The following is a 21386-nucleotide window of genomic DNA, read 5'->3' as shown; positions in this document are numbered from 1 at the left end:
ATAGTGAACATCCTGAGTTATAGTTCTGGAGTTATAGTTTGTGCAGTGTTTTAGATTAATCAGATTTAACTCTTTAGGTTATTTTCTACCGAGTTGTTGCGGGGTTTTTTAAATAGATTCGTGTTATCTGTCATTTTCCTTAGCCAGAAACTAATTCCTGAAGGGCAAGATTCTTGTTTTTTTTAACTTGCTTCACAATACATGATTCTGCACCTCAAATAACACATATGTGTAGTGGAGAACCCTCCGCATGTGAATCACAGAACCACAGAATCACTGGGTTGGAAGAGACCTTCAAGATCATCGAGTCCAACCCATGCTCTAACACCTCAACTAGACCATGGCACCGAGTGCCACATCCAGTCTTCTTTTAAACACATCCAGGGATGGTGACTCCACCTCCTCCCCGGGCAGACTATTCCAGTATTTAATCACTCTTTCCCTGAATAGCTTCTTCCTAATATCCAACCTATATCTCCCTTGACGCAGCTTGAGACTGTGTCCTCTCCTTCTGTCAGTTGCTGCTTGGAGACAGAGACCAGCCCCCACCTGACTACAACTACCCTTCAGGAAGTTATAGAGAGTGATAAGGTCACCTCTGAGTCTCCTTTTCTCCAGGCTAAACAACCCCAGCTCCCTCAGTCGTTCTTCATGCAGCTTGTTTTCCAAGCCCTTCACCAGCTCTGGATGCTCAGACTCTGATCTCACAGCTCTGGGCACAGAGGACAGACAGCTGCAGCCACCCCCAGCTCCCTCACCTTCAACAGCCCACTGAAGGTCAGCCGGAGTTTTGGGTACAAGGACTTGAGAAATAACCTCACAGGTGGTTCTTGGACATCAAGGGCTGAGGGTATCCCCTCCTTCCCCCACCTTTTAGGGATCTAACTGAAGCTAGTTTGGAGTCCAGTCACTGTAAATTCCCGGTATGGTCCAGGCTTCCTCTCCACTTCCAGAGCAGAGCTAAGACTGGACACGATGTCTGGAGAAGCTGACCTCTGTCTGTTGACTGCTCTGGGAGTGTGACCTGAGGAGATGCTTACTTAGGCACTTCAAGAAATTTCCTACAGCTCAGCAAAATGGATCCAGGAATAGAAGTACTGCAAGAAAAGTGGCACAGCTGGGTCATGGATTTTGCCAAAGATGCTTATTGTATGAGTGTTTATATAATTTAAGCCTGGAATGAAATCCTGCTAGACATAGACTCCATTATTTTTTTTTACCCTCTGAGCAGATTTCCCATCAATCTCTGTGGTGGTAACCCAAGGTAAAACCTTGGTTTATAAACACACAGAAGTTGAAGTACACGAGCAGTCCTTCTGAAGTCAATGGACTTGGCTTTTTAAAGTGGCATTATTTGGCATGTGTGCAATGAGCAGGACTTCAAAATGGTGATGCTCAAGCAAAGGCCAAAGGCTTTGAAAACAGGGAGGGAGGAGCAGCAGCAGTTCAGTTCCTCATGGTGAGAGGAGAGACAAATGACTGTAATTACTTCTTGAAACTGTTCTTGCTACCCTGGAAGCTGCTAACTGCCTGCCATCGCCTGAAACTATCCAAATTCAAGGAACAGGGGGGAACATGGCCAGTCATTACAGTGATTTCTCTCTTGCCAAGGGAACTGAACTACTACAGCTTCACTTGAGCTCACATCAGAAGAGATTATATTCTCAAACTCTTCATAAAATTGCTCTGAAATTTTGGGTTATGATGGCTTTTGTTGGAGTTTCTTTCATTTTATTTCAAACTGTTCAAATGTAAAGAAAAAACATCTCAAACAACAAAAGGTGAATTCCAGAGGTGCAAAGCAGAAAACAAGATTATCAAGTTCTAGTCTGGTCAACACAGCTGAAACAGTTTTGATGCAGATCTCAGATTCAGTATGATACTAAGTCCAAGTGAGGATAACTTTGACTGAGCAAGTGTTAATTCCAGCTTTAGGCATGGCTGCTTCCACATGTTTTTCCCATGTTGTGTCACATCACTGATTTCCAGTGCTCATCCCAGTAAAGCCTGCACCCTTTTGTCCCAGTTTTTACTGCTTAAATTACAGAACACTGAATAGTCCCCTTGACCTCTATTTATTGGTCTTTCATTCTTCATATGTCACTTTTGGCCTTTCAGCAGCACAACTGTCTGGACCACAACAGCAACATGAAGAACACTGCTGGCAAATTCCTGTTTTCATCTGAGCTTTAACATCAGTGCTGCACAGGATCTGAACACACAGCTCAGGAGCCCAAACCCACCTCACTCATCAGCAGTCACACTCCTTGCTCAAGGCAATAGAACACATTTCAGCACACCAAGGGTTGCCTTAATGACACACCAAAGTGTTTCTCTGAATTGTAGCCCAAGGAAAACACCTTTACTGTAACAACGTGGATCTGCCTACTAGTTTGGTCAGTCTGAAGTCAGTGGTAAAAATGAAGGCAAAATGAGGTCAGGAAACAGAAGAGCAACAAAGACCATAACTGCAGAATACAAGGAAAGCCCATAAGTCAAGGAGATGATTAAACCACTTTCAAAAGACAGGATGAGGAAATGCCAGGGATAAGGGGGAGTGAGATCAATGACTGGGGAGGAATATGCTGTGGAAAAGGAGCAGGCAAGGGTGAAACAAGCTGGTGAGAAGGCACAGGTCAAGGAAGATGTGACCAACTCTAAGAATGAGGTCTAAGGCTCAGGGATGAGTAGCACTAGGATCCAAGCACAGAAATACATTTACACCTGTAAACTTAGACTTTCTCTGATTGTATTCATCTCATCAAGCACTCTTGTCTCTGCAGATCTCCTGCCTGCCTGTGCTAACTCAGACTGTACTGCACAAGTTTGCCCACGACAGAAGTGTGCAAGTGACCTGTACCCATGCTCTAGATATCCAGAGGGTTTAAGATATTAACATAGATGTGCCCAAAGACTCTTCATCCAATTCACTAACCATTTGCTGTGTTACCTGGCTGATCGAGCCTGGAGTCCATTTCCCATGTACACAGGACCCCATGTCCTCATTCGTAATAATGAGAGGATAGAGTTACTGTTACATCAATGGGAGTTTCACTTTATACTTTTCATTACTGTTACCTCAATTAAGTTTCACTTAATGTTCTTCAAATACAAAATACCAAATGATATTATCAATGAATTTTTCTGGCAGCACGAAGACATGTTTGTCACTTCATTGCATCTCCTTCATTAAATATGACTGGAGCGCTGGGGGAGGAAGGCCATCAAGGGACAGATCCCATCTCAAGGCTACTCTTGCAGCAATAAGAGCTTTCTAAACCCACCTTCCTCTAGCCTGAGGAAGGAAACTCAGCTTGACAAGTATGCTCCTCTCAGGCCATTGAGGTATTAAGTGACAAAAACTAACAATACTGTTTCACAGGAGCTGTGCTGAAAAGTAACTTTCCTTTATAAACTGGGCCCGAGCCTCTCTCAATCATGTCTGTTTTCTCTGTGATCACTGCACGGGAGGGAGGGCAGTCAAAGTGACTCAGCCCTTGGAGCCTCATCCAAGACTCTGCACAGCTTGGACCACCATCATGTTGGGAGGCAGGAGGATGACAGGAGAATCTCCTAGCAGAATGCCTCAGATTGTTTGTCCTTGCACTTAATCCACTTTATACTTCCTCTCATGCCAACACTAGCAGCAACCAGCAGCTTTGAGACACTGGAGGTTTTGTGTAGCTCTTGAACATTGTTTTGCTTCAATTTTTCCTCTCAGTGTTGAACTTCTTTTTTCTCTTTTGTGATATATGTGGTGGTTATGAAAGGTGTGCCTGTGAAAACAATACTGACAAAGCGTTCTATTCAGTTCACCCAGGAATACAGCAGGGATTATACTAAAGATGTCCAGCTATTGTAAATTCATGGAATAAATTAGGTTGGAAGAGACCTCTGGAACTCATTTGGTCAAAACTTGTACTCAGAACTTCAAAATTAGATCAGATTGCTCTGGGCTTTGTTCAGTCATGTTATGAAAATCTTCAGGGTTGGAGACTGCACAGCCTCTCTGGGCGATAATGCCAGTGGTTAACCACTGATTGTGAATGGTTTTCCCTTGTACTCAGTCAGGGTTTCCCTTGCTGCAGATTGTGACTATTGCCTTCTGGTTTTTTGTTATGAACATCTGAGAAGAGTTCAGTTCTATCTTCTCTGCAACCCTCCTTTAGGCAGCTGGACACAACAGTGAGTAGATGCTCCTCATGCTGAGAGAACCCAGCTCTCTTGGCCTCTCCTCCTATTTTATCATGTGCTGCAGCCCCCAGACAGCTCAGTGGCCTTGGTTGAACTCATTTGAAGATGTCCATGTCACTTTTGTACCAAGGGGCCACGCTGAACACAGCACCCCACACACAACAGTCAGGAAGGAATCACCATTTCCCTCAGCCTGCTGGCTATGCTTTGGCTGATACAACCTAGGGAACAGTAGCCTTGCTGGCACAGGGGCCCACTGGGGACTTCTGTCCCATTTGGTGACCACCAGGACCCCTACCTACGTCCTTTGTGGCGAAACTCCTTGCCAGCACTCAATCACTCCCCAGCCAGCACTGGTGCATGGGTTTGCTCCGTCCCAGGTTCAGGACCTCACATTCCTTTTTGTTGAGCTTTCTGAGGCTCCTGTAGGCCTGTTTCCCCAGCTTGTCAAATCTCTCTGGATAGCAGTGAAACCTCCAGCACAGTCAGTGCTCCCCTCAGTTGGTATTATCCACAGAGGTGCCTGCCAGGCTGTCACCAGGGCAGTGGTGAAGGTGTTTGACACCATCCATCCCAATAACACAGCTGAGAGCTGCCACTCAGCACTGACCACCAGCCAGACTCCAGCTCTTTAACCACTCACCTCCAAGCCCAGACAGATTTTCAGCCACCTTGTGTTCCACATCTCCCAAGTTTGGCTACAGCACCTCTCTTGCCTATGGACATTAGTGCTGTTCTGTGGTTGAGGAAGCATTGCAAAAATTCGAGTTCAGAGATCAGAGGCAGGAGAGCTGGGTTGTTTCCCAGTCTCTGCTCTGTGACCTTCAGTAAGTGGCCCAAGCCGCAGAGACCAGATGCTACATGTTGTTTAAATAAGTCAGCCTATGCCACAGATTGTAGATGCAGCTGCATCTGGGGCAAAACTCTGTTTGTGAGACAGCTGAACTAACATCACTGCCAACAACAGGAGCTCGTGCCCAGAATTAATAAGTACATTAAAACCAAAATAAAATTTAAAAAAATACTTCTGTAAAGTTATTCTGCTCTGGCATTTAAATCTTAGCATAATATTTTAGGCTCAGGCTTAAGTCCTCCTCTCTACAAAATGGTGACAAGACAACCTAAACTCATATGCTGCAGAAGTGCCAGTGATGGCACTTCAGTGTTGCATGTGAATAAAGAATAAAATATGCAATCAGCTATAAAACTTTCAGTGCTACAAAAATCCCTTTGTAAGGGGATTTTAGATGAGGAGCAAGCCATGGTAGTGACTGGATGATCTCTGTCAAGTTTGCAGCATTCAGGGTGCTGTATCGCTATTGATTTCACAACCTGCTGGATTTTGAATATCAAATAATATTGGATTAGCAGAAATTCATGTCCAGTGTCAAGATGCACAAAACTTGAATAATTTTAGACAGCTCCATGGGATGTCACAAGTACTACACAAACTGATTAGGAGAGAGGTAGGATCAGAAATCACCTGCAGAAAACAAAAGAGAGAAAGAGGCAAAAGCTTCCCAGCCACCCCATTGCCAAAAAGGGTCTTTTTCTTTACCACATAAAGTCTCTGGAACATCATTGTCATGATTGCATATTAGGATTCAGGGAGAGGGACAGGAATATTTAGCATGGCTTGCTATCATGCATCCTTCTTTGTACGTGTTTTCCTCACACTTTAGTAACACAGGGGAACGTCCTAGGTCCCAAACAGGAACAGCACATTGTACCTGGGACTGGGCAACAACCCTCTCTAAGCCTCCTTCCACCTTACTGGCCTGCTTTTCTGACACCAGGAAATCTGGGTTCAGCATGAAACTCCATGTAGGTGTGTAAATGGAGGTACAAAGTAAGTTGTTTGGACACAACATAGGTACAGCTCTGTATCAGTGGGAGTTCTGGATATGACATGAGAGTGCCCTTGCTGCCCAGAGAGTCAGTCATGTCCTGGGCTACATCCAAAGCATCGTGGGCTTCAGGTCGAGGGAGGAAATTCTGCCCCACGATTCTGGTCTCATGAGACCTCAACTGCAATGCTGCATCCAGCACAAGAAGGATATGGATGTATTAGAGAGGAGCCAGAGGGGGCCACATAGGTGATGAGAGAGCTAGAGCACCTCTCTTATCAAGACAGGCTGAGAGACGAGGAGCAGAGAAGGCTCGGGTGAGATCTCTAAGCAGGGAGGTCTCCAAACAGAAACATCCTAGTAGCCTTCCAGTACTTAAAGGGGAAATTTAACTACTTAAACTATTAGAGGGAAAGCAAATTTTTCACTGGCAGACAGTGATAGGGCAAGGCAGATTGGCTTTAAAGTAAAAGAGTAGAGGCTTAGATTAGATACTAGGAAGAAATTCTTTACCTTGAGAGTGGCAAGGCACTCCAACAGATTGCCCAGAGAAGCTGTGGATGCCCCATCCCCAGAGGTGTTTAAGGTTTTACAGGGCTTTGAGCAACCTGGTCTAGTGGAAGGTGTCCCAGCCCATGGCGGGGGGTGGAACAAGATGTTCTTTAAGGTCCCTTTTAACCCAAGCCATTCTGTGAGTCTGTCACACTCGGGGCTGTTTGTCCCTGCCTGCTGACACGCCTGTCCCGAGCAGGGATGCTGTCTGCCCCGAGCAGACACGAAGAACACCAAGGAGCTTCGAGGATCACTCTGCGGCCCCTGAGAGGCTGGAAAAGGGCTCACACTGCCCTGACAGCCGTGCCGGCACCAGGATCCAGCTCCCCTTCTCTTGCCAAGGAAATTTCCTGAGCAAAAATCCCGGCACAACATCCATCAGGGCGCCCTGAGGCAGAAGCGGACGGCGGCACGGACCGCGCTCTCCACGCCGAGGGAAAGGGAGACACCTAATGGGAACCGGGCCGGCTGCAGGCGGGTTGGGAACTGCCACTCTGAACTCTCTTTTGGAAAGATATCCACCCGGCTAGGCTGGTGTTCCACCCCTACACCAAAAAAAATCACTCCTGCAGGTGACAGCAGCATCGTGCACTAACTAGATCAGCCTGGATAGCTGGGGACAATCGGCATCAAAATTGTTTCCATCAAGAGAACAAAAGGACGCTGCACTTTGCTCTCCCCCTTCACTGAGGGCCATGAGCACCAGATCCTGCTGGGGTGGGAATTCTCACAGGTCTCACGGAACGCAAAGGCTCAATTCCTGTAGTGCAGCACTAATGAAATTCACTGATTTCTGATGGTGGAAAGAGCACATAAGGTATCAGCGATATGAGGCAGTGACTCTGTAGATCATCTTCCCAAACAGACCTCCACTCACAGGGAGGCTGAGCCTGGTGAGTTATAGATATTCTCGAGTTACCCAGCAAACATTCCCTACTAATCCTTTGCAAGAGTCCCTGGGAGCAAGTACTGTTCCCATTTTACAGGCTTTACATCCCCAAGGGAGTGAGAGGGGCTGCAGCTCATCAGGCTGATGGAAACAGCATCCATCCCCCTGACAGCACCATGATGAGAGGAATTAGCCAGTGAGGCCGGGCAGTAGATCACCTCCACAGCCACACAGGCAAGCGTGGGGAGCTCACAGAGAAGAGAGCAGCCATGCAACCACCGAGTGAAATCGAGAAGAAACCTCACAGATCACTGTTAATGACAGCTGCTCAGCAAGGAACAAAGCGCTCCACACTGGTCATGGGCTGAAGCCCATGGCTGTCCACTCTGGCCATCATCTTAGACAGATGTACTGATTGGCTTGCCAGGCATTTCAAGTTTTTGTAGCTCTAAAACCCATTGTGGTAACCCGAGATAGGAAATAAAAGCTACTTCTTGCCAGCATTCCTGGATGCACTTCAGTGTGAAAGCTGTCTGCTCCTCTCTGGCCAAGCTGTGCCTATAACTGTGTGACTCTGGGGAAACTCATGAGTGTTTTGGTGGTGAAAATGTGACTCAGCAAGTTCTGTGCTCAGCTGGATCCTGGAGGAAGCCAGGGGTGTCTGAGATGGAGGTGAAATACCACCAAAGGATGATGACAGCTCCTTGGGAGGTGGCTGCTCAATGGTGCAGGTACCTGTGGGGAGCAGGATGGGGGTTGCCACAGTGCATGGCAGAGAGAGCAGACATGGAGATGAATAATACAGGTATTAGGGGTAGTCAGGGAAAAGGGTAAGAGAAAGAAAGGAGCACAGAGCTCCTCTACAGGAGAACAGGAGACGGGAAGGACATACTAACATATGTCCCCCTGAGAGGGAGCCAGGAAATTATGCCGATAATAGGTCGATACCTATTGTGGAGCTGACTGCAATAAGCATATCAATAAAATATCTAACTCTTTCACACAGTCAAGCTGTGTTTCTTGGTTCCTGCCAGTGAAAGGCATGTCACCCTTAGCACAGGACACCAGAGGCAGCAGTGAAGGGAGATACAGGTCTGAGCCTGGTATGCCCAGGGTCTGGGAAAGGTTTACCTGCATTTAACTCTTACAGCAATACAATAAATTTAAGCAAGGGCTGAACTGCTGCATTCAACAGACATGTTTTCTTTAATTGGGCCCTTCATCAAGAAATGGTAATTAGATTTATTTCCTTCTGAAGATGTCTGCCTGTGAGGACAATTTCACCATCTCTGAGATGCTCAAACACAATAGTAACAAAGCTCCACAGTCACCTGGGCAGTGAGGATGCTGAACCTCTCAGATCCCAGTTCGGCTACTGTAGATCACAACAAATACTGTCGAGGTTTTCTTCTCTTAAATAACCTCCTAAATAGCTACTCCAGTCCTGCTAAATGCAGGACTACTCCTCATGAGTAAGATGACAGCCCAGTCTTGGGGTTCCAACTCCTTCATACCAGAACTTAACAGACAGTTCTGAAGACCACCACCATGCTGGTGTCACAGGCACTGCAGAAACATGCAGTGCATGGTCCACCTCCTCCACCTGTGCAGAAAAAATCATATGCCTTCAGGAGAAAATAAGCCCATGCAGTCAAATACCAGAGTGAGGTGGGGGGAAAGTCAGATTCAAATTCCAGCACGCCCCAAAGGTCACTCCATGCAGGGTCTGCCGGAGGGAAGGTGAGAGCAGCCTCGCTGCTCCAGGGAGGGTGCCAAGCTACCAGTCTCTTGATGATTAATCCTGGAGAGCAGGAGGCAGTGGTGAACACCCTGCCAATTGCAAATGTGGTGATGGGGCACTGGGGGCATATATATGCATCATTAGTCATCTGCAAGAATTTTGTTTTTGTAACCTCTGCATTTTTATCTGTCACTTCGGGCAATAAATATGCACTCCCGCCAGTGATTTGACATTACACTTGCTTTGGATGGTTGCCTTTCCCAAATATTAATAGTAACTCATTGTGGACACAGCATTGGTATTTAGTTAGATCAGACCAGCTTCTTTTAAAAAACAACTTTTCATATAAAGAGAACAGATGTTTTTAATTTACACAAAGAACAAAAACAAAGTTCTATTGTTCAGCTATAGTGAACACAAACATTACAGACACAGAGAAATTAACACCAATTGTATGTTAAAAAAATTAAAAGCCCATCAAGGTACAGGTCTGCTTATTTGTGCTTTTTCCGCCATTTTAACAATTCAGTGGTGTGCAATGATAGCAACTGCTGCTTTTTGGAATTCATATGCATTTGAGTGTGGTATGTTTTAAAGATAAAAATGGCATAAACAGAAGGACAATTTCTAAACACGTTATACACACAATAATAATAATTATAATACTTTAATAATAATAATAACAGATGAGGAATGTAAACTCTCACAGTCAAGGGCATAAGCCAACTACTTGCTCATGAGGATAGGAAGAAACTGCCTCTTTCTGCTAATTATTCCATAGTTGTTAGTTACAGGTGTATTATCCCCTGCACCATCTGCTCAGAACAGTAAAGTCTGAACCCTCTGAGACACAACATGTGCATATGAAGACAGACAGAGCAGTGACGTTGGTGAAGTTATCTTGTGCCATGGTATAAAATTTAACCAGAACTTAAATTCAACCAGATCTCCGACATCTTTTTATGCTCTTTTACCCTGGGAATTCAAGGTATTGAACCTTGAATGCATTTACAAGCTCCTGGTGCACGAGGGTGAGAGCAGAGCTCAGGCTCACATTCCTGCCAAGGTGACCAACTTTGTTCCAGAACAACAACACTACCCTGCAGGTGGAGGCCACTTGCATCTCTCTGTCTCACCGACACCCTGAGAAAACACTTCTCAGAGATAAAGCTTTGCACTATTCCCATTTCTCACCTTCTGAACCCACAACACAGTTATCTAATTCTCATCTTACCCCAAGGCACATCTTTTCCCATGGAAAAGCATCTCTACTAGCATCTCCTTGAAGATGCATAAGTATTCTACAAAGATTCTACATAAGCAAAGACTGTTGCTCAGAGAAGTTGTGAATGCCCCATCCCTGGAATTGTTCAAGGCCAAGTTGGATGGTGCCCTGAGAAAACTGATCCAGGGGACAGTGTCCCTGTCCATGGCAGAGGGGTTGGAATTGGATGGTTTTTAATGTTCCTTCCTACTCAAACCATTTTGTGATTTTATGATTCTATGAATCTGCTTTTGATACACTAAAAGATACACAAGACTTTGCCCCATTCCCTCTCCCATTGCTGGCTATTTATTTTTTGTCCAATAATGGGTGCCACTTTACTAAATCCCACACTCAGACTAAGTACTGAACTATGAGGCTTACTTCAGATCAACACAGAGAACTTAGTGAAAAAAAAAAAAAAAAAAAAAAAAAAAAGAAAAGAAAAGAAAAACCAAACACCAAAAACAACCTCCTTGCATTTTAACCAATTGCAGAAATAAAGTTATCATGAAAAGACCTGGACAGAAAAATATAAAAGTCTTTTTCTGTAGTATTCATGTAACCTGGGGATTTCAGCGCCACAGAACAACAGACACAAACACCATGACTCAAAGGGCTGGAGCCTTTATCCACCACTGAAAGTAAGCCTCACTGGGAGAGGTGCTGCTCCAAGTGGCTGGTTTTAAACCTTCAAACACATTATATAATACAAAGCCCAGGCCCAGACCCCTGCAGGGAAAAAAAAGAGAAACCAAAACATTATGTTTAAATGCTACCTTTCAGCTCTAAAGAACCCAAGCCATGAATCATTTTATCCACTGCAGAACACCATCACCTCAAAGCTGAAATGCAGCAGCTGTTTATTACCCTGCAAGAACACTAAGATGGGTGCTCTTTTGCAGCCAAAACAGCGAGGAAAACCGAGTAGACAAATATAATAACCTGGAACACACAGGCTTATCCTCCCTACCTTTATAATGAGGACCAGAGGAACATTAGGGACCACAAGCAGCTGACGCTTCCAGACGTCCAGTGCTAACAATGCTTTCCACAGCACTTAAGTGATCCGTGGAAGCCAAAAGCATTTGACCTGGACAAGCTTTGCTTTGCTTGGTTGACAGTGAGGCCAAGAGCTGGCTATCACACACTGACCACAATTTCTATGTCGCATCCAAAGTCACTTCTGTCACTCTCAGATCCACAATTAATGCCAGAAACACAGTAATCACGATGGTTTGAGTTGTCCAAAGATGCGGAAATTTGTTTCAATGCTTGTGGTAGCTAATTGTAGTTGTTTACCTGCCCTGACAGTTGACTGTTAATTAATAAATTGCAATCACGCTCTCTCAAACATGGCTCCCTCAGACCCTGACTCACTATCTTCGGGGAGATGCTACACGTCTCTTGGAAGTGGCTTATCAAAATTGGAACTGTTTGCTATCCAAATATACTGAAGTTTTCACTCAAAATTCAAAATCTCGTTGTTATACCACACTCATCACTGTGGTATCTGAGTACGGCCATTTCCAGCAGAATTCCAGCCCCAGCTGGATTCAATGAAGAGTCACTCGGATGCAAGTTAACAGGGGCCAGGATCATGCAGCGAGTCCTGCGTGGGCTCATGAGAGGTTGTGGCAGAAGCTGGACTTCAGCTCCCTCTGAATGAGAAAGCGTCTTGTGGCCAAAGGACATTAATTAGGAGATTGCTAAAGCATCGGGGCTCTGCTCCAGAGCACTCACACAAGATGTGTGCCACTGTTCCCTGATGTGCAAAGTGAGTGTGTCTGGCAGGGGACTGGTGAGGGTTCTGCTGTTACTGCACAGGTCCTCTGAGACAGGAAGAAATCACACTGACTGCACTATGTCCTGGTAGGGGACGTGCCCACTGGCTTTTTTTATCCCACAGTGGTATGAAGTGCACTGAAAAAACAATCTGTTCTATAGCACAGCTCTGCTCATGCCTGTGAACCAAAGTAAGGTAAGAACACTTGGTCAATGGCTCAAAATGGGGACTAAAAGGAAATTGAGTCCTGGGTTGAAATGGCTAAAATGTCAATCTAAGTCTCCTGTACTCCTCACCCCACCGTGGCCCATCCATTCCACACAAACTGTATTTTTAGTTCTCCAAGACTCTCAGCCTTTCTTTCCTGGGTCACTTGCAGTCCCAGAGAAACAACACCATTATGAGCAAAGACTTTCCCAGGAAATATGCTTGGCCATTTACAGACCTGCCCATCTCTGTATCTGATTGATAGAGAGATATTGCAGCACTTCTGAAAACAAGATGTTTTCACCAAAACACTCTGATAATCAAACAAATCAAAGGGCAACCTAGCTGGATCCACAAAAGCAAAACGTGCAGCTGCCAAAGTACTGCTGTTATCTCTGGCATGGCTGGGTCACATTTCACAGGAAAAAAAGTATTTCCTGTGTAGACCCAGTTAAAATACCTCTGAGGAAATGTTTCATGTTGCTCTAAAGACCTGAAGATAGAGCTACCCAACTGGCTTGTAGTGAATCAGAATACTTCCCAGGGACTGATGGAAAGCACCAAGCACCCTCTGTTGTATTCATTACAATTAGGCTCAGCAGCAGCCTCTGACCTTGCATATATCTGTCAGGAGGGTGCTGTGCCCTCCCAGACAGAGGGAGCTGCCTCCCCCTGCCGGGAGCAAGCCCTGATAACGTTGGAGGGCACTGCAGGATTCCACCCAGGTGTCTGTCCTTCCACGGCAGAAGCCACTGGCCTCTCCTGGTCCACACACAAGGTTTGGAGAAGACAGCACAATCTGTGAAAGGTAACCTGTACCCCTCCTCCTGGGTCTGACCAAGTTCCATCTGCACACCTGGGTTCACTTTGCTTCACAGGGAGGACTTTGCTGCCCATGCACAAGTCTCTGGGGACAGATGGAGGCTGTGGGTCACTTGCTACACAGGTAACAAGACTTTGGTTTCCACCTACCTAATTTTCCATTTTGAGCTCGTATTTTTTTCTCTCTGTTCTCCCTATTATTAGTTCATGTGCTTATACTGCAGGATCTGGCTGTTTTTCTTACTGTTCTGGCTGGGACAAGGGAGGCGGATGGCTCCCCCAGGTTGGTGAAATATGATAAAAGCAGAGTGGGGAGAGAGGCAAGGATGAGAACTCGATTATTTTGCTCTTAACATGATGTGCCTCTTCTCTGCCCTCCAGTCCCACTGACTCATCAGCTCTATATGTGCTCCCACTAGGTTTTGTAGAGAGCAGTTGCCGCTCCAGAATTTTTTGGATGAAACTGAATAAACTATTGCTCCAGGGAAAGTTCTTCCAGCTGGAAATCTATGGTGAGTTTAAAGTGGCAGCCCCGAATAACATGAAGGCTGGGGAATGACCTAAGTGATCACAGGGTCTCGGATCTGGATGCTGCTGCCATCTATCTATAATTGATAACTGACCCCAAGGAACCTGCACCACGTCCTTTTCACCCTCAGCCAGCCTCTCCCACTAACCCCACAGAGGAGTAAAGCTGGTAACTACAGCCACAGCCCCCTCTGCCCTGTGCAACCACGGTGCTGGGAAAGGCAAAAGGATGGTCTGAGGAGGAAAGACTGACATTGGGCTTTCACTTTTCCTCTGCTGAGCCCTTAAACACGTCTAGCAAGGAAAACAAAGGTGACATTGCAGATTGGATATGTCCTGAACAGCATAATGGCAACAGCAGCATAGGCTGGATAATACCCAGAAAACACACTCAGTGAGGGCTGAGTTAGTGCTGCAGCAATCAAAGGACTTTGGAGGGTATTTTTATCTTTTTTTTATTTAACACCACAATGGCATTTAGGTACCATAATTCCAATTGGCCTAAGGGGTTCCATTTTCTGCAGAAAACAAAAATTTTTGGAACGAAAATGAAAACCAGAAAATGTTCACATCAGATTGTAAAAAGTATGTGATTTCACCCCAAATCTAATTAATTTCTCTTGAGATCAGTGCACTTTTTTCTGGATTATGTTTTTTCTTTCATTTGATTTGCAGGCAGAACTGAAAAAATCAAGTATGGAAAGGGTGTGGGCAGAAGGGATAGCATTTACGAGAGAAACTGATACTGCTGGAAAAAACAGACCAGCCTTCAGGCACAAAATGCTGTTTGTTTCTTCCAGCTCTATCAGCTGGTCTCATAAAAGCTATTCCTTCTTCTTCCAAAATTATTCTCACTTATCTCCTGAGCCTAACATGGCTGCAGGCGTACATTTACTGAAACAGCAGTTCTAGAACTGTCCAACACATAGGCATGACAGACAAATCTAGAAATTGCAGTGGCAGCTAGTTAAACCCTATATATTTGTACAGATTCTTGTGTCTAATCCAAGATTAAAATAGTTCCTTCATCAGAGAGCAGAAAATTAACAAAAACTGATGTTATGAATTCTACCATCATCAAGGGCTGAGCCCAGCCAGTCCCTGTCATGTCTCCTATTTGGCTCCCCTATAGGTTTCACAGCACACAGACAGAAGCAGCAAACCTGATCAATACATAAAAGTGCCCATCCAAAACAGGTCTGTGACCATATCCTTCCAGCAGATGAGCAGCAGATTATCCTAACCTGACGATTTTTAGAAACAGATGGGCTTAATAGCTTTTCATTCTCTTTTCTAGAGAATGAAATTGGGGAGGAAGAATTGTAGGTGATACTTCAGAGAAACTCTCCATAATAGCACTTCAAAGTGGCAATGACACAAGCTTCTGGAAGCAAGGAAACAGGCATTGAAGTGTACATTATATGTGTGAGCTTGAGTCATGCCAAACTGCCTCATGCACTCCTACACATGCCAGCACAGTGTCACCAGCTCCTCAACAGTGCATGTCACTGGAGAGCACCCAACCCACATGGAGAGGAGCTGCGTGAGAGGGCCTAAGCACCACTGCACCCCAGGACTTGCCTGGAGCTTTACATCCCACGTATCTTTCCCTTTTTCTGCAGATCCTTATTCTGGCCCAGTTCTGCTGGATGAGAAATTGGCATCTCGCTGTGGCTATGTCCTGTCAGAGGACGTGTGGGGCAATCCCGTCTTCCGCGCGTCGGTGCTCGGCTGTCATGTGGCCAACGAGGTAAGGCCCAGACATGGGCTTGGAAGCAGCTCAGGCAGTACATCTCCTCCAAAAATACAAGATTTAGATAGTATATGGCATTCTAATGGCATGTTTTGAGAATACCGAACTCAAGGAACTAGCATTGGGAGTGTAGTGTAGGAAGGAATAGGCAATGGCTCTCTGCTGCGAGGTTTGTTCAGTGTGACTGACATGGGATTTCCTCTCTCCATGGAATGACACTTATCCTAATGCTGCTGAGTAGCTGCCAGTTCTCAAGCATATCCTTGTAGCTGCTGATTTGCCAGAGAGTTTCTTGAAAGCCTCTCTGGAAAGAAGTAGGCATCTGCTTGAAAAAGCAATGTTTGCAGTGTGATTCTGGCAGATCATTTCCTGGCTTAATTTGTGTGGTAATGTGCCTGTTAACACATGCCTAAGGACGTAGATCACACACATCTATTAGACCCAGATTTGCCTCACGTAACTTTAGCCATCTAAAAGATAATGTCTAGTCTAAACTAGTCGTTTACTCTTCCACAATAGTCAATGGAGAGAAGCAGGCATCTCCAGAAGGTGATTCACCCCTTCCAAAAATATGTGTAAAAGTGTAGCCTGGATTTCTAATTTCTAAATGTTAGTTGAGATGAAATGTACCCAAAACCAGAACAAATCTGAGCAGAAACTTCATTGCTTGTCCATGTTTAGTCTGGTTGGTCCTGGAAGCCCCACAGAAAAAATATGGTAAAACTTTATAGGCAGAGGTTAACTAACACGAACAGGGGTGTACAGTGTGCTGGGCAATGACCTGGATTTCCAGGCTGAGAATTTCTCTGTAAAGGTTTTGCCTTCTTCTGTAGAAGAATACACATCTATGTCAGATAGGACAGTACATGGCTTTGTGTGTGGCTTCTGAGGAGCTGAAGAACCATAAGGATTTTTTTACTGGACTTAGTCTAGTGTTAAACGCTAAACAGAATTTGTAGATTATATCTGAACTACTCAGATCAAAATAAAAGTTCCAGTACTTTCTCTCCGTGTGGAGACACGCACAGTCACAAAGAAGAGAAACATGAATCTCACAGTAAGGTAGGTCAGATCTGCCCTCAACCTGCTGCTCCTTTATAGTGTGGTGAGAACAGTGCTGAGATGGGGTCTGAGGCAAAGGCTGTGAGTGCTGAGGCAATGCCCCTGGCTCAGTTAGAGCCTGCATACAAACCATTGCAGACAGGGTGGTATGTTGTCGGAGCTGTCACCGCAGTTCTCAACCTGTTCTCATCATTATAAACACTGTTCTCAGAAACAGAACACTGGGCTGCATGGTCCTGTGCAACCACTCCTGGAACCTTCCACACCAACTGCTGAATTGCCCGTTTTTCCTCCCAGGCAGATGAGCTGTTTTCAATGACGGTGAACATCAAGGTCTCCTCGTTCTCGAGCATGAGGGCAGCTGTCACCTACACCTACCCTATGTACTGCTCCTATGCATCCTGGGCTTCAAGAGAAATTGTGTGTGAAGAAAACTACATGGAGGTAAAAACCTTCCCACTGAAGGCAAGGCTAGATCCAAGCTCCCTGCCAGGCACAGCACCTCCACAAATTTCTGTCAGAAATTGATTGCCTCCTATGTACCAGGCATAATAGCTACCTGCTGATATTTACCAGAGTGTGTAAGTGTAGATCTGATTAGTTACACATTTCCATGCCATAGATATTTTGTATGCAGTGAAACTCAGTTAACTGTACAGATGAAGTAAGGCAAGCCTCTGCAAGCAAATCAGCAGAGAGGCTTAAGGCCAAGCTCCTAAGATCATGAGAGTCCCTTTTGGTCATGAAGTGCCGCAGCATTTGTGAGAATGTCATCCTCATGTCAGAAATAATAAAACCTAGAGTTTGCAGAGCTGCATCTCTACTGAATCACACAACTCACAGGACATGACTGTGAGACAGGAGATACCTCCTGTCAGGTGGTGCAATTGGCCTGCTTGGCCTGCTGCCATCACATACACACCAGTGTAGAAATGAGACAGCGAACAAACCAAATTTCATTGCTTTCTGTGCATGCCTGCAATAGGCAGGAAAAAGAAAGCACACTTCTCCTGTTAGAACTTAAGGCTGTGCAGTCACATCTGGGTGTTGCAAAAAGATTAAACCATGGTACAGGTGTTTTCTGACTATCCTCTTTCCTTGCCTCACTCTGCAGCACACGGGGCAAGATTCACACCTTAGGTACTGAGGATCCTGCATTTTTAGGTGTTCAGCCTGCATGGGAAGAGAGAACCAGTCCTGTTAATGCAAATAACCTGTTTTCCTACACCTCCAGTGGAGAGACCCAGACAACCCTGAAGGTCTCCAGAGCTGAATCTAGTTGACAGCTTACCACATATGAAGCATATTAGCTTTACCTGGTTATACACAGAGTATTCCCACCACTACAAATGCCATGGTTCTGATTTTCATTTCACAGCCACAAAAATTTCTTCCATCAAGAACCTCCACAGAAACACTTTAATTACCTCCAGTGAATGTAAACTGATAAACACTGCTCCCCATGCCTGTAATAATACTGAAGGTCTGTTTTCTCCCATGGCTCTCAAAGAATCTCCTCTGTCCCTAGGTGTCAGTGAAGACTGATGTCCCAGCAGTTTCAAATGACTACACCGTAGCATGGATGTCAGCACTGCCAGAGGTATGAAGAGGAGTTTTTCCTAACAGTTCCTGGCCTGCCTCTTCTCTACTCTTATGAGTCATTCTTGGGGCATAGCTCCATCTCTAACAAAAAAAAGAGAGATGACAAATTTGCCATCAAGTACTGAAAACCTCTCAAGTATTTTTAGACCTCTAGACTGCAAAAAGATATTTAGGTGGGAGAACAGAGCAATAGGCTTGTTCCATTAGTGGAAACTCAGTTCAACACAAACAAAGGTAGGTAGTTCTTCACACAATGGGTAGTGAAACTGTCAAACTCATCACCAAAAGATGTTGTGGCTGCTAAAACTTTCTTGATCCCAAGAAGAGTCTGGAAAAGTTGACTGAAGGGAAATCCAATAACACATTCAAAATACAAAGAAGGTACAGATAGCTCAGGAGTCACTGAGATGAAAAATATTTGAGTCTGGAAAGAATGAGTGGGAAATTATGACAGCAGCATCTCTCTTATGAGGAAAAGCTGAAGGAGTTGGGCCTGTTTAGTCTAGGGAAGACTGGGAGAGTATCTTACCAATGTACACAAGTATCTGAAGGAAGGGCGTCAAGAGGATGGAGCCAGGTTCTCCTCAGTGGTGCCCAGCCATAGGACAAGAGAGCAGACAGAAACTGATCCACTCTAAGTTCCATGTGAACATGAGGAAGAATGGAACAGATTGCCCAGAGAAGGTGTGGAGTCTCATCTGAAGAAATTCAAAAGCTGCCTGGACACAATCCCAAGTACCATTTTGATGGGGACCCTGTTCAAGCAGGGAGGTTGCACTAGATGCCTCCAGTGGTTCCTTCCAACCTTAACCATTCTGTGATTCTGTCAAATATATATGCTTGTCCCATGTTTCTCATGTCTTACTTGCTCCTGATGCTCATTTTCCTTTTGACTGTGCTCCCACTTGGCCACCACTGCAGGGAACTCTGTTCTAGGTCAGCACAGGCATTGCTCTCTTCTTATCTTTGGCATAGTGCTGCTACACACTATAAAAGGTAGTCTGTCATTTGGCCTCTGGACTGCTCCAGCAATCAACAGACATGAAGACAATCAGTTTCTTAAAAGCACAGGTATTTTGTCCACAGTGGATTTGTTCAAGGCCACCTGTCTACCATTCTTCCAGGGCTGCTAGAAGACTATCTCTGAAGATGCCTTAAAAAGCTCTAGTCTCAAGGATGTTTCTTGGCTGAGATGAGCTAGTAGTATCATTCCAGTTACTCCCACTTCTAATAGGAAAATAGGCACTGCAATATCATAGCTTTTAACAGACTTTGGTAGACATAGAACTGATGTAGCTCATCTCTCTCTTGCAGACTCAAAATGTTGCATACCAGCAATGGCAACTGATGTTTGTTTCTCCCTCAGGGAGAAAGAGAATAACAGTAAGTGATGCAGTAAAATTGGGCTACAGCTTCAATAACACCCTGTCCCGAGTGTTCCTGAGAGCGCCCTACCACAGCAACGAGTCTGACATCAGCCTGGTGAGTTGTCAATCCCAGCCAGACACAAAGCTCTGCTCTTCCCACTGCCTCTCCAGAACATCAGCTCTCTTTTTCTGCCTGGGCCCAAACAGGTCAGTGGTGTAAATATGAGCATGATCACTTCCACTTCCATGTACAGGCAGCGGTGGCTGCTTTTGCTGATTGACACAACTGTCTCCTGCCCTGTTGGTAAGGATCTCTTCCTTCTTCCCTAAAAACAACCACTGAAGGAGGCAGTAGAAAACACAGCCTTCCCATTCTCACTAAGAGAAGAGGCTTACAAGCTTCCCTCAGAGCAACATGAGCTAAGAGATTGTGGCTTTAGTCCTGGACGAACACAGTCCCTGCTGTGACACTACGTTACTTGTGTTCCCAGTGCAGTGTCATTCCTTGTCTCTGGTTTCTCAAATCCCCACATTAGATGCAGGGAACTGGAAACATACGAAACAGCTATAGAAGAGCCAGGGATCCCACAGCTTTGGCTCTTCTTTTTCATACAGTTCCATGCAAGGCATGCAGCTCTGCATCCTTGAAACTCACATAATCCTTTTCTCTGGAAAGGCAGGACTAGCCTGGCTTTTTGCAGAGAAGGGGTGGCTGCACCTGGCTCTCACAGAAAAGTATTAATGTGAACAAGTGATGAGGAAGCACAAGATTTTAACTTGTAGAGAGCTCAAAGCCAATATTTCGAGAAGGTCCAAATAGACCAAACAGTTACTCTGTGCCCTCTTCCTTCTGCCAGCAAGTACTGGGACAACAGAGCAGGTAGCTGGAAGCACAGCTACCAGTTCTTCTGAATAAATTAATGATTCACCTGAAACTGATGATTCAGGTCTGCTTCAAGTGCCAGGGCTTCTGTGACAAAATAGCCATCATTTGGCTAATATCCTACAAGTGAAAGCTGTAAAGATACCCTGGTGAAATGAAATCAGGGAAAGGCAGAGACAGGACTGAGGGGTAACTCCAATCCCCCTTCTCTGGAATTGTCTAACACCACAGATGGCATCAGCTTCACTGATACCACGGTAACATGGACTGTGCCAAGAGTTATCCCCACACTAGTGGTCCAGGAATCTACCTTTCTATCGAAAAGCATTGCAATGGGAGTGGATGATCAAGTCATAGTGAATCCAGAGGAGATGAACTACTTACTGGAGCACAATGAGACACACATCAGAATAACCATCCCTATTGGAGCAGAAGGAGGCAAGCTAGAGGTTAGTGCAAACCTGTCACACAAATACACTTGAAGGCCCATACTACAGATGTTTCCAAATCATGATAATTCCAAATACTGATTGATTGCTGCTTAAAATCTGTAGATACAATAAATATTTGAAGCACTAGATACTTCTTCTCTGTGTTTTGAAAGCATTTTCTCAGAAAGTAGGAATTTATAATGACAAAACATGGTCGAAGCAAGAGGTTTCCTTTTGTTAATCTATAAGACATATTAATACATTAAGAGTGAAGGGATTTCTGGATACTGGAACTTAATTGTCTATGTTGTCTAAGGCAGAAACATCTTTCACTAGATCAGGTTGCTCAAAACTTCATCCAACTTGAATACCTAGAAAGGAGTTGGAAATGTTCCTACAAGATGACATTGGTGTGATTTTGACTTATCCCCTTCAGGAGTTCCCTATTTGTGTAAAAG

The 21386-nt window shown here is 45.0% G+C and overlaps 1 protein-coding gene across 1 annotated transcript; it reads left to right on the top strand.

Moving 5' to 3' along the window:
* The first annotated feature begins 13527 nt into the window (after positions 1-13527).
* Positions 13528-20979, top strand: LOC136359824 (uncharacterized). The gene is made up of 8 exons (XM_066316761.1): positions 13528-13585; positions 13722-13814; positions 15453-15580; positions 16943-17089; positions 18174-18245; positions 19562-19729; positions 19822-19918; positions 20729-20979. Exons 1-8 carry the CDS (start codon positions 13573-13575, stop codon positions 20977-20979), a joined length of 969 nt encoding a protein of 322 aa, XP_066172858.1. The 5' UTR covers positions 13528-13572.
* The last annotated feature ends 407 nt before the right edge of the window (positions 20980-21386 follow it).

This window comes from Sylvia atricapilla, chromosome 3 (genome assembly GCF_009819655.1).
Source record: "Sylvia atricapilla isolate bSylAtr1 chromosome 3, bSylAtr1.pri, whole genome shotgun sequence".
Taxonomy (NCBI): Eukaryota; Metazoa; Chordata; class Aves; order Passeriformes; family Sylviidae; genus Sylvia; species Sylvia atricapilla.
The sequence above is the reverse complement of the archived record's forward strand: the minus strand, read 5'-3'. Positions and strand labels throughout refer to the sequence as shown.